Raw genomic sequence first — 12,751 nt, 5'->3', positions numbered from 1 at the left:
GTTTCTGTATTTTTGCATCTCCAGAATGTTTACTTTAAATGAGGAGTTGTCAGCCCCGCCCCTTTCTCAGAGCCTATTCTCTGCTTAACAACACCCTGTAGACATGAAAAAACTGACCCTGTTATACAACTAAATGTGAGGCTGGAAAAACAGCAAGAAAAAAGCAAGAGAGGTCTGAGGGAAAGAAGAAATGCCATTTATTGCGATCCCTGCATTCTGCTGGCACAGAACGAAGCTGCGCTCTATCCGAGCCAAAAACTAAAACCACCAAGTAAGGCTGAAGCCAATTTCAAGGATGTGTTTTTTTTCACCCTACCCGAATATTACATATGCAGTATACCAAGAATTAAGGAGCCTCACATGAAGGCCAAAAGAAATGGAATAACAACTACTGATATACAAACAGGTATAGAAATGCATATATCAGCCCGTCTCGAAAGCAGCTGGAGACGATTTGTAAACTATCCGTGCTCTGCACTTGTGACTGGGGCTGTGACTTTTGCTTCAAATGAACAACACAAAGAAAGGAGTGTTTGTGCAATGATCTTTGCACAGACAGAGCAAATCACTTGACTTTATATTGAAATCAGACTCCACAAATGAACAATCCTCACATCAGACAGACTGTGAAGTTTGTCAATATTTATATTATGGAGTGGAACTTCTCTGAAATGTTTATGTTTATCACATTTTAATGGCAAAAAAAAGAAATACAATTAAAATATCCTTTTGTAATATACAGCGAGTCTAAAACCGACAGTGCAACTGTAATGGATATTTTACTCTATTGAGAGATGTTTCGCTGTCCGTGTAGCCTTCCCGTGAATACAGATCACCCAGAGGCTTGGCTCGCTCTCTCTCTCACACGCACGCACCGGCCCTGTGCAAAATATCACCCACCCACCTACTCACACACACACACACACACACATGCAGACGCACTCACTGCGCACGGAAAATTTTCCATGTTCAGCTTATCGCAGGGGTTAATGCTCAGCTTCCGCTAAGTGGCTGGCGGGCTGCCAGAGTGAGGGATTCTGGGAAAAGGCAAGTCTTGCCAAGTACAAACTGCCAACATTAAGCAGGCCTGACAGCCCCTCTCCTCCTCCAAAGCTGGCAGCAATTCAAAGTGCTCTTTCTTTTGAGACGCTGGCGGGCAGCCAAATGCATGCAGATTTACTTTACCTATTCTCAGATGGAGCCGATAGAGACCACCCCGCAGTTGCCATGGGAACCAGAGGCTGCTCAGAGACTTCCCAGTGCCGCTCGATCGTGCACATCTAGTGAAGAACTCTCAGTAACTTGCAGATGTATGACTTTGCTCTCCCTGGCTTGTTGGTCTTTCTCATAGGAGTAGCGACTCGAAAAGAAAGACGAATGTGAAAACAACATATTTTCCCGACCACAACAACCAAATGTGGCATTACTGAATAACATTCCCATTTGGAATTGCTGTTTTCATACACCTTTCATACATGAGGCTTTCTTTCCTTAAAACATAAACCACACTTGTTTTAATCATACAGAAAAAAAACTTTTTTACAACATCACCCAATACCTGCAAGTAAACAAAGTTTGACAAAACCAGAGTTTATACAAAAATAGTCCCGTGGCAGTACCCGGGTACCGTATTGATATCCTATGGTAATACCATGGTACACCGCTGTATTTTTGTCAGCATCAGCTGCACAATGTTTACCGTTATATAAACTACAACAAATATAATAAATGAAAACACCCACATGAACCTGCAGACGTAGTGCAGAAAGATCCTGGAACCGGATCCAAAACAAAAACCTCCCCGACTTTATAACAGGCCAGAAACAAAGACAAGGTTACAGTGTTAAGCCCTGCTTCTCATCCAGCCATTTGGACAAGCAGCGCCAAGCCTCTAGACAGAGACACGCTCGAGCAAACCGTGTCCACTTATCGTCTTTAAATGACACTTGCTTACGGAACATTTCTAAGGCATATTTAATAGAAAAAGACAAGCTGGCCTAGCGGTGTGCCATATATAAAACAAAAGCATTCTTTGGCTTGGGAATGGAAATAGTTGTGAAGGTCCAGTGCTATGGTTACACTCTGTGTACAATGAAACATGAAAGGCCAAGGGTTGTGTGCTTTCACGCTCTGAAAACAAGATCTATTATTACCTGGACTGCTCTGGTTGGCCATTGTCAGCTGTTGCCATGGCAAACCTCTTTACCCCGACAGACTGCACATCACATCTCTCAGGAGACCTCTGGTTGTTACGGTTCTGGTCCTGGAGTCTGCCATTTCCTGCAAAGAGAGAAGATACCGCCATGATCGCACACCGCTCCGGGCCTGAGACTCTAACAAGGCCCCGCGTGTTTCAGCTGCAGTCATCAGTTCTGCAGAAACCCAGCGTGCCAATAACCTGAACCATAAACATGCGATGCTCGTCAGGCGTTCGTGAACACAAAGTTTTTCTTTCGTTATTCTTACGGTTACACAGCCCTTGACTGTAAATGGAAAAAGTCAGAATCTGTAAACGGGGGAAAGGGAAACCTCGTATCTCGCAGATTTCCTGAACCCTATGAGAGGCGGGCGAGTGGAATGTTCTCCCCGAGGTCCCGTGGAATGCAGACGAAAGGAAACAAAAGCTATATAAACACGCAGGACAAGGATTTCTCAATCCTCCAAAAACAACAGTGTCCCCTGGCAGTCGAAAGAGCTCCCGACCATAATCATTTCCTTAAGGTCAAAAAGGCACTGTAAAGTGGGTCTCCAACTACAACAACAGCAATGTTGCAATGTGCACCTCCGGCGGTCCCCAGCGGACCCCGGCGTCTGATGAACAGCAGGCTTTGACTGAGAGGCCCTCCAGCTTCTTGACTACAGTTAAATGAGCAGCTAAAACCTCATGACTTCACAGCTAACAAAGCTTTCTTTTAATGGACGCGTTTCCTGTGCGAGAACGAGAAGATGTGGAAAAACAATCAACGTCTAGAAGATATGCTTTGGAAATCAAAAGTCAGATTTGGGAGAGTTTTAGATTTGTCTAATGTTTTTGTTGAAAAGCAAACCTGCATAAAAACACATTCAATGAAATGACATATTACAGCTTTAAAATTACATGAATGTACAGAAAAATATATATATTTTAGTCACTGATTTCTATCAGATTGGTTAACTGATCAGCACCATTTATTTTGTTAGATTTGTTTTTTTTTTCCCATGTAGTTTTTTTAATAAAACAATGAAGTTTAGGGAAACACTCATATTTAGGAAAATACATATTGAATTTGACATGATTGAGAACAAGGTTAATACTAGAGATGCATGATACTAAATTTATCGATACCGATATCCAATTATTCAGAGTGATATCTGCCGATACCGTTTCTGATGGTTACAGTAATATTTCTTAACTTTCTGAATGGTATTCATTTATATAATGACTAATACAATATTGAACATCAAACTGGTGATCTTCAATCGGCCTTGATCATCTGCGGTTTTTAAAGTAATGGCTATGTGAAAATGAGCTTTTATCGGCCGACCAATATTATTGGCCGATATATCGGTGCAACTCTAGTTAATACATGCAGTGCATTCAATAGATTGTACTGTGCTAGTCATGTCCCAGATCTTTAGATCATGGGCCAGTTGCATAAACATAGCCACTATAGACTGTGTCTTAACAGCTATTCTCAAAGACTAGCATTTAGTTAGGACTAATAAGTCTTACTTTTCATATTTCACCTTTTTATGTACCTGACTTGAAGAAGTTAAGACCAGTCTTGAAGAAAAAATTAGGTGACTAACTTGTAAGACTAGTCTAAGCAGTTTATGCAACCAGCCCCATGTCTCATTTCAACAATTCATGTTTTCTGGAATTTTCAATAGTGGTAGTTATACAACCTATTAAATGAACTCTGCATCTATTCCTCAAAGCCCTGACTAAAGTGGACTCATAAAAAGTCATACAGATGTGCTTAAAAATTGCATAAACGTACAGTACATAAAAAATACATAGAATCATATAAAGAAATGAAATACAACAAACAGATCTGTAATAAACCTTTTCACAGCATTCAAAGGGGGTTTTTCTACTGATGTCATACATAATCGAACATAGAAAAAGAAATCAATATGTTTCATAAATATAACTAAGAGTCATCGTTTCTCTGCACCATATTTTCAAACACATTCAGGTTTTTTTTAACTGTGACGGATGTAAACAACAGCCCTCGAGTGCTCAGATTCTGATCCCCTTTTACAGCGGCGTGACGTCAAAGCAACACATGTCCACAGCTGCAATGTGTGGACCCAGAGCTTTGTTTCTAATTATTCCAAACGCAGAGCTGTAAACAATACTCAGCATTTACCAGGAATCTGGCAATTCACCAAGAGGTGATTTCTCGTAATAATGCTGCCAGACTGCAGCCCTCCGGGAGCGCAGCGTCCAGACAGACTGGCACAGCATTAGTGTATGCCATCACACATTAAACTCTTTACGAACAGGAAAATGGTCTTAAGAGAGCAGGGGTGTGCAAGATCACTAATGCATTAAAAGCATTAAAGAGCAAAACAAAAGAACCGGGGATGCCTAACATAATGCATTTGCCCACTGCGCACAGGCCTATTTGTGTGCTTTATTGAGAAGTGACGCACGGCATGTGACTCCCCCCCAGTGCACATCAACAGTGATGGGGGTCTACGCAGGTAAGGGTAGTGGCTATTAATAAAATTTGCCATTTGTATCGGAAAGGGCATCCCGGCAGGGTGCACACAGACTCTCTTGGCATCTTTCAGTTGATGTGGGAGAAGTGACAAGACGCTTTCAAATCACAGCAACACGTACGGTGAACGTGTTGGGATCATGATGTGGGTCACAATGTTTTAATGTCTGTATTCTTGATTATGTTAATCTACGACTTTGCTCTTGATTTAATCATTATGTTTAGTCTGCAGCATCTTTTTATGAAACAAACACACGAATTGCATATGCACTATTGTCTGTCTGGATGGAACAAGCTAAAACTCTGGCCCATAAATATTTGAGGAGGTTAGACCACGGGAATTGCAATATTCATAACCTTTAATGTACAACCTACAAGCTTCTCCGCTAATTCTTTCTATATATACACCAGAGATAATAAAATCTGAGTCGTCTATAGAGCAGAAAACACTATTACATTTCAATCTAATTTGCTTTCTGTGCTTTGCAAAAGGATGCTTGACATTTCAGACAGTGACAGCAGTGTCTTTCAATACGACATGCTAGAGTTGTTCTAAAATATACTTTAATTAAATAACATTTACTAAACTTTTAGGTGGGTTTTAATGACGACATGTTAACAGAGAGATTTACAAGGAACTAATGTACCGTACAAAATCATTTTTTCACACCACTTGACCTTTTTAAAGAACTGCTAAAATGCTAAAGGTTGAAAAATGGTGGAAAACACAGACTAGTTTCAGCACATCAAATATACAATTTTACTTGTACATTCAAATACATTTTAACCTGAAGTCTTGATGCTAAAAACCAGTCTACCCTCCTGACAATTAAACCAGTTCTTTTACTAATTTCCCGCTGAATTACTCACAAATGGGTGGATATTAAAAGTATCCTCCACATGACACGCCAGATATTGCTTCCCCGCATCTATTTAACGCCACTTGATGATGTTTTCGAGAAACAAAAGGTAGTTTGGCTAAAAATAGCTCGTTTAATGGAGAGAGCAGCCTGATGGCCAGAGAAACGAACAGAGCGAAGCTGCCACTGAAATAGCAGGGTTGCCATGACGACCAGATGGATGCTCACAAATGACAAAATGGAGTCAGTTAAAACAGACATCTTAAAGCACTGCTTACATTTCCCACTGCCTGACAAACACAAACTCTTTTCAATTCTGAGTGTGGAATCTTTCCTGAATTTTATATCAAACATAAAGGACGAGGGTTTTGTATATGTATCTGGGTCGGGCAAGCAATTATGCTCTAAATGAGAATTTTCACACTCGCTTAAAACAAGCACAAGCCGTAATGAACACTTCCTTCTGCCGCACATCCATCAAAGCCTGAGAACAGAGTTCTTGCATCTGGGAAAGCAATCCTGTGTTCATGTGGGACATACTTCAGCAGGTGGATTAGCTTCAGACGTACTGACCCCATCTCGGAGCGCAAAACTCGCACCTAAATTACCTCCCTGTTGGAAACGGAGCGAAGAAATGGAAACCTACTGGCCAGTCTAGTGTATGCAAACTGTTACACGACGTTGTGTAACTCGGGTATACAGTGGGCCGTTTAATGACGCTGACTGCTAAGACACTGAGGCAGCTGTTTTCTCAGGTCAGCCTGTGCAAACATGCCTGAAGCTTTTCCAATAACAAGCCTCAGTCCTCCGACAAAAGCTGACACAGAGCAAAACAGTGTGACGGAGGCGAACAGCTTAAACCGTTCGTATTTACACAGCTGTTCGGCAGAGACGCCCCTTCAACATAACTGTTTTGCCTTAATTGGTTTTTGGTGCAAAAGCGAGTCTTCAATTCGAGCCGGAGGAGTGACAGAGTGGTTGAATGATGGTGTCTACCGTCTACAAGGAAAAGACATGTTCCTGGATAATTACTGGTACGAAAAGAACTTGTTTCACCCTGAGCTGAACGCTGCTGCCTCTTAAACAGGAAACTAAAGCCAGGCTGTGTCTTGGCAAAGGCAGAACACAATGGATTCCAAAGCCTGTGGCCATGGAAGCAGATGAGAAAGGCATTTAAAATCAGTGATAAAATATTTGAGATGCAACCAAAAACAATATGCTGCAAAATACACACAGCAGTGATCGATTAAAACATTGTGGCCTCTTGCCAGAACATACAAACAAACAATGACTTCTTACAGTATATAGATGGAACGTATTCTATGATCTGACAGTAAATAAATACCTTAATAAAAAGATTAATGGCAACAATAATAATGACCAAATGCTGTACGTGAATTGCATTACAATCTTCATTTTTCAATGCTCGGAAAAATATAATCCAAAAGTGTGCAACTAATTCCAGAATACCATTAGCCAATAAAGCTTTTAGATTCGACCATCCAGACAGTCTTGGGAGAGATTAGAATAGACAGTTTTATGGCTTTTATGGATTAATATTACCTCTGCTTAGACTCAAATCTACACTGAAACTATTATACGACAGTGGCTATACAGTAGGGTTCCTCAATGGTTGCGGTATGTGACGCTACTGCCATCCAGTGGCTTAAATGACAAATGCCATCGACACTGCTATCATACCAGACAATACGTTTAATTACACTGGATATACATTTTTCAAATCTTGACAAAATTGCTTTTGGCAATAAACTCACCTTGGGTTTTAATAGACGTTCTCTGGGGTTTGATGGCTTTGGATGAAGATGTCCAGTAGGTGGGTTTCGGAACGACTTTACGAGGTGCTGGGGTCTCCACGGGGCTTTTATGTCCACCTGTCAGCTTCTCTATGTTCTCAAATTTTGAAGCTAATGAGAAATGAAAAAATAAAGAAACACTTGAGCCAGTGCTTCTGTTTATATTTGCAATAGCTTTAAAATGCCAAACCCCACATATATTCAGAATATTTCTAATGCATTCAGTACATCTCTGTGTATCTTTAAAGATTTAAAGGCATAGTTCAAGCAAAAAAATGAAGATTCTGTCATCATTTACTCACCCTCTTGTCATTTCAAACTTGTATGATTTTTTTCTTCCGCAGAACACAAAAGAAGATATTTTGAAGAAAGTTGGTCTCCGAACAGTGCCTGGGACCCATTCACTTCTATTGTATGATCACAAAACCAATGCAAGTGAATGTGTGCCAGTTAACAATATTCTTCAAAATACCTTCTTTTGTGTTCTGCGGAAGAAAGAGAGTCATACAGGTTTGAAATGACAAGAGGATGAGTAAATGATGACAGAATTTTTATCTTTGGGTGAACTATCACTTTAAGAAAATGGCTAATATTAGAATATTATACACAGTTAGATTCCAACAGTACATGGAAAACCTACATAATGATTATTTTTGATAATGTAGTTTAAATATTTGTATAAAATTCTCATTTTTGAATAGTTGAATATTTTGTTTGTCACAGTCATTGATCACTCTGAAACTGATTATACATTCGGAGTTTATGAAATTGAAATCAACAAAACTGCTAAGATGTTTTGAAGAATATCTACAGATATCAGCCTCACCTGCTTCTAGGCTTCCAGCAAAGGTTTTATCAGTGAAAGTGTGAGCTGGCAGCGACTCTGTCTGGCTGATTTCAGAAACAGTGTGATGTGTGTGCGAGTCTGCGTTTGCACGAGCTGTAACAGCGTCCAGAGCCGAGTCCAAGATACGATTCTACAGTCAAAAACATAACCATATTAATTCATATCCAATCAATTCATGAACTCTGAAATGACATTTCGGACATTTACAGTTCTTAAAGGTACAGTAGCAAACACAGCCTGATTTTATTAACACTCACATAGAGGACGGAAGTTGTTTTTGGTGCAAAAAATATTGAATAACATTACAAGTACACTGCAGGGGAAAAACAGTACAAAACTGATTCATATAATGTGAATCTTTATAATGTGGTCCCTATAGGACAGCCAGATTCTGCATTTCCAGATCTGGACAGAGGATTCGGCATTGATACCTGTAGTTGGATCTGCTGACACTGGATCGTCTCTAGGTGTTGCAGTCTCTGCTGGATCAGAACGTTCAGCTGCTCTTCCAGATGGGTCACTTTACCAGCAGAAGTGTCCGCTCTCCCCTGCGGAGCACTGGCCTCTGATCCCTGCAGTCTCTTCAGCTCGGCACTTACTCGAGCAATCTGTGCCTCCATTTCACTCTGAGCCTTATGGTAACAGAGTATAACATGCACAAATTGTTATAACAAATGCATGACTTTTAAACAGGCATTTAGCTCATTTAAGCTGCCTTTCGGCTTTTTGGATCATTGGGTCTTATTACGATTACACTAAACGTTTCAGAAAGTCCATTAATATGCAACTTCCAGCTATTTTTTGCAATCGCATGTTTCTATAATGTATTCTGTATGTAGTGTAGTGCAATGTAATCTATGTATGTCTACCTTCAGAAGTGGAGCAGTCGCAGCTATCGCAGCAGCTGAAATGGCTGCCACCGTGGCAGAAGCTCCAGTATCTACGGATGGACAGGGAGGATCATTGAGGACTTTGGGAGATTGAGATCGTTCTTGGTCCAAAAGCTGTACCGTCACACTTCGGTTTATAGGTACACTCTGACTTCTGACAGACAAAGAGACAAAAGACTCATGTCATAAACACAACCAGGTTTGATCACATTCTTGTATGGTATTAATGAGAACGTAAGCAAGCGTCACCTCTTCTTGAGTGCTGCAGAAACCGCCCCTCTACCATCAGCCGAGTATCTAGAAATGTGCACATCTTCACCTGCAAAAATATTCAGTCAACTCATACCACTATCACTTACGTACACACAAACTTGATCATTTTGAGTGTTATTTGGAATGCAAAACCACGGTGAAATATAAGGAAAAAAATACACACACCTTTTAATTTTGAATTTCCTGTCTGCATGATTGTTTGAGCTTGGTTTTTCTCTTTTCTGGGGTCCTACAGGAGTAAACATATGCTTTGGTTAGTACACGTGAAAAAAAACGATATACTTGGCAAAACAAGGACCATACCAAACATAAGCAAAAACTCACCTTGTTTAAAGGTTCAGGAACTTGTTTTGATGGCCCACAAGCTTGTTGTACCTTGGGTCTTTCTAAACACACACAAATATGGCTTGTTTCTTTTGTTCGTTTGAATTCATTTGTCTCATCATTTTATTAACATAAGTCTAAGGGTGTTACCTGTTTTTGAACCTGGAGGCTTATTCAGAGACGGTCTGTCTTCCTCTATACACCTGTCATCATCAAACGAAACATGTGCAGAGTCTGATATTCTCCTGATATAAATATTCACTTTGTTATGACTCTTGTGTTGTTTCTCCACTCTGCTGGGATCCACTGAAACTCTGGTTGAACCGATCAATACATCTGCAGCATCAGAGCTTGAAGTGGAGTCATTTAAATGTGTATTATTGATAACAGACACACAAGGGTCCATTGCCACTCATAGCCCTGCTGAAAGAAATACACATTTTATTGGGTTCCTTTACAAATGACATTAATAAACATCAGCTGTCTACCATTAAACTATTACAATATTATTTTATGTAATGTATTTTTGGCCTTATTATGTATTGACTACCATCCACCAGAGAACATTTCACAGAATCCAACATATTCCCAATAGTGATCCAGAGAAAGTATTATAAATCAAATTCCCATTGTAACCACTAAATAAATGAGAATTTATGTGATGGGGTTTTTTTTACTCCAACAGCGGCTTCATTACAAACTGTAAATCAATAAGGATTAATGTGATGAAGAAAGTGATCTAGCAGTCAAGTGTCACATGCGTTGACTATTGTTAAGCATTAATAGACATTTTACTGAACAAGTAAGCTAGTTACAGGGATTATTATAATGTTTTCTTCAGATAGCTAGAACTGACACACGTCAATCCCTTTAACATGTTTGTCAATAGGTAACGTTATCCTTTTCAAATTTCCCGCCGCGTGTAATATTTAAAAGCAACAGCTCGGAGCACTGTTTCTCCAGTGTACTAAACTACTCATGTGAAGTATTTTTTTAAGAAATATCAAAGTGTGCATAGTTTAGTATAACCGTAAATACACTTACTGTACAACGACGGTTGTTGTTGACAACAGAAAGTTAACAAATCTGTGAATCAGGAAACAATACAGCGACTACATAACAATCATTTCAAAGTAAAAGTCTCCTTCTCTCACGGTGATTCAAAGCGATTTGAGCCATGAAGTGTTTTTGATCTGTAGCAAAATATGTTTGCGAAACGAGGGAAAATATTTGTTAACGTTGATTTATAATATTCAATAATGTTACAGGGCTTAGAACACGTTAGATATCAAAAATGTATGTATAAGGTCACAAACTAGAAAAACAATTAAAAATTATTTTATGAAACATTTACTGTTTATGCTGTTTTATGCATCTATATTCCCAAAAACATTTTTGCTTACAAATTTTCTTTTTTTCAACAAGGGCTTTTATTTTTAGCGAAAGTGCCAATAGGAATCACCGGATGTGGTTCAAGTTCTCCTTGGTTCACGTGCCCTTCACATCCTTAGTTCTGACAGCAAAGGTAACGTTTTTATTGTAATGTTGTCGTTTTTTGTAATGTTGCCATGTTTATCGCATACATTTTATGTATTATAAATATTTTCAATATTTCCGACATTTTCCGCGTTTTAGTATGATAAATCTAAGGGAATGCTAAAGGCTAATCTAGCTACTCATCTAATTTATAGAAGTATTATGATACCTTTGTTTATATATATATATATATATGTGTGTTTGTGTGTGTATTTATTTATTTTATCAAGGATCTTAAATGCTGTGCTGAAACAGTTGTATTAACAGATGAATGTTTTTGTTTGAATGTTGTTGATGAATGTTTTTGTTGATGAATGTATTTATTTTATATTTCATTTCGCCCACAGCATCCCATAATAATTTAACTATGGCAGCTCAGGTCACTGAATCAGATCAGATTAAACAGGTAATAGGAGTCTTACTGACATAATCATAAAATTACTCTAGTGATTGTTATAAAATCATGTTCAATATCTGTTGTATTGTTCATCTTTCAGTTTAAAGAATTTTTGGGCACCTACAACAAACTGACAGAAAACTGCTTTATGGATTGTGTAAAAGATTTCACTACAAGAGAAGTCAAACCAGAAGAGGTATGATGTGCACTTCTATTTCTGTTGTAATTGTTTTATATTTCCCCACACTTTTTTAAAAGCACTAGTAATACTGAGGTTTTTGTACTAATTGAGCCAAAAACCCAACAGCTAAAAATCCTTAAAGAATTTATTCAGTGCAAACCATTTTTTTCTGATTAATAATATAAATGTATCTTTCCAGACCACGTGCTCTGAGAGCTGCTTACAGAAGTACCTGAAAATGACACAGAGGATCTCCATGCGTTTCCAGGAATATCACATCCAGCAAAATGAAGCATTGGCTGCTAAAGCTGGCTTGTTAGGACAGCCGCGGTAATCAACCGCTATTACAATGGACTCCAAACCAGTACGCCACTCTTTCAGTGTGGAGAAGGGGTCTCCAAACTGGACCCCGCAGAGGACAGAGACATGGGTGAAAGCGTGAGAAGTCCTCTGAGCTCCATCACATCTTCAGATAATGGGGGTTTCCTTTCAACAAGGACAGATACTCTAATATTGATGGATGCAGATACTGATTTGTTGACATGCTACAAAATATTCTCACTTATTGAGTTTATTACTGTATGTAATTTAACTGAAGAAATAAATGTGTTTAAGAACGGTGAACTTTTAAGTTTTCCATTTTTTTGTTATATTTCCTGGGCAAATTGTCATCAAAGATTGGCAGACATTGAAGCCATTTAGATGTTTTGTATTGTGACATTGGTTTCCTCAATTAAGCATTTATTTTAAAATCAGTTGTCTTTTATTTGTCATTTTTATATAATGTAGCATTTCATTATACTTCAAAACTTACTTGTACAGCAATGAGAATCATTACTGCCGAAAAAAATTACACACAAAAGATAAATCAAAGTATTTAGTTTACTAAGAGGTGGGGGTTGCATTAGACACTCAATGCAAGA

General features: G+C 38.8%; 2 protein-coding genes across 5 annotated transcripts in view; one reads left to right on the top strand and one right to left on the bottom strand.

Annotated features, from left to right (window-relative positions):
- The window catches only part of kiaa0586 (KIAA0586 ortholog), a 103,269-nt gene extending 92,423 nt beyond the window's left edge, over positions 1-10,846 (bottom strand). For 3 of the 4 annotated variants that reach the window (XM_057344381.1, XM_057344383.1, XM_057344384.1), the window contains exons 1-10: positions 10,759-10,798; positions 9,865-10,137; positions 9,715-9,776; positions 9,556-9,619; positions 9,367-9,436; positions 9,097-9,271; positions 8,659-8,859; positions 8,207-8,357; positions 7,342-7,491; positions 2,154-2,280 (exon numbers count right to left, since the gene is read on the bottom strand). In XM_057344381.1, the coding sequence (XP_057200364.1) occupies positions 2,154-2,280; positions 7,342-7,491; positions 8,207-8,357; positions 8,659-8,859; positions 9,097-9,271; positions 9,367-9,436; positions 9,556-9,619; positions 9,715-9,776; positions 9,865-10,120 (1,256 nt within the window). In that variant the 5' untranslated portion in view covers positions 10,121-10,137; positions 10,759-10,798. Of the gene's footprint in view, positions 1-2,153; positions 2,281-7,341; positions 7,492-8,206; positions 8,358-8,658; positions 8,860-9,096; positions 9,272-9,366; positions 9,437-9,555; positions 9,620-9,714; positions 9,777-9,864; positions 10,138-10,758 lie in introns of all 4 variants that reach the window. The other variant, XM_057344382.1, reaches the window with a different exon arrangement.
- Positions 10,847-11,165: 319 nt separating this feature from the next.
- timm9 (translocase of inner mitochondrial membrane 9 homolog) lies at positions 11,166-12,693 on the top strand. Its single transcript, XM_057344389.1, has 4 exons — positions 11,166-11,239; positions 11,598-11,656; positions 11,748-11,843; positions 12,028-12,693. The coding sequence occupies exons 2-4, from the start codon at positions 11,618-11,620 to the stop codon at positions 12,160-12,162; spliced, it is 270 nt and encodes an 89-aa protein (XP_057200372.1). The 5' UTR covers positions 11,166-11,239; positions 11,598-11,617; the 3' UTR covers positions 12,163-12,693.
- The last annotated feature ends 58 nt before the right edge of the window (positions 12,694-12,751 follow it).

This window comes from Triplophysa rosa, linkage group LG10, assembly GCF_024868665.1.
Source record: "Triplophysa rosa linkage group LG10, Trosa_1v2, whole genome shotgun sequence".
Classification (NCBI taxonomy): domain Eukaryota; kingdom Metazoa; phylum Chordata; class Actinopteri; order Cypriniformes; family Nemacheilidae; genus Triplophysa; species Triplophysa rosa.
This window is presented reverse-complemented; position numbering and strand designations above follow the sequence as displayed.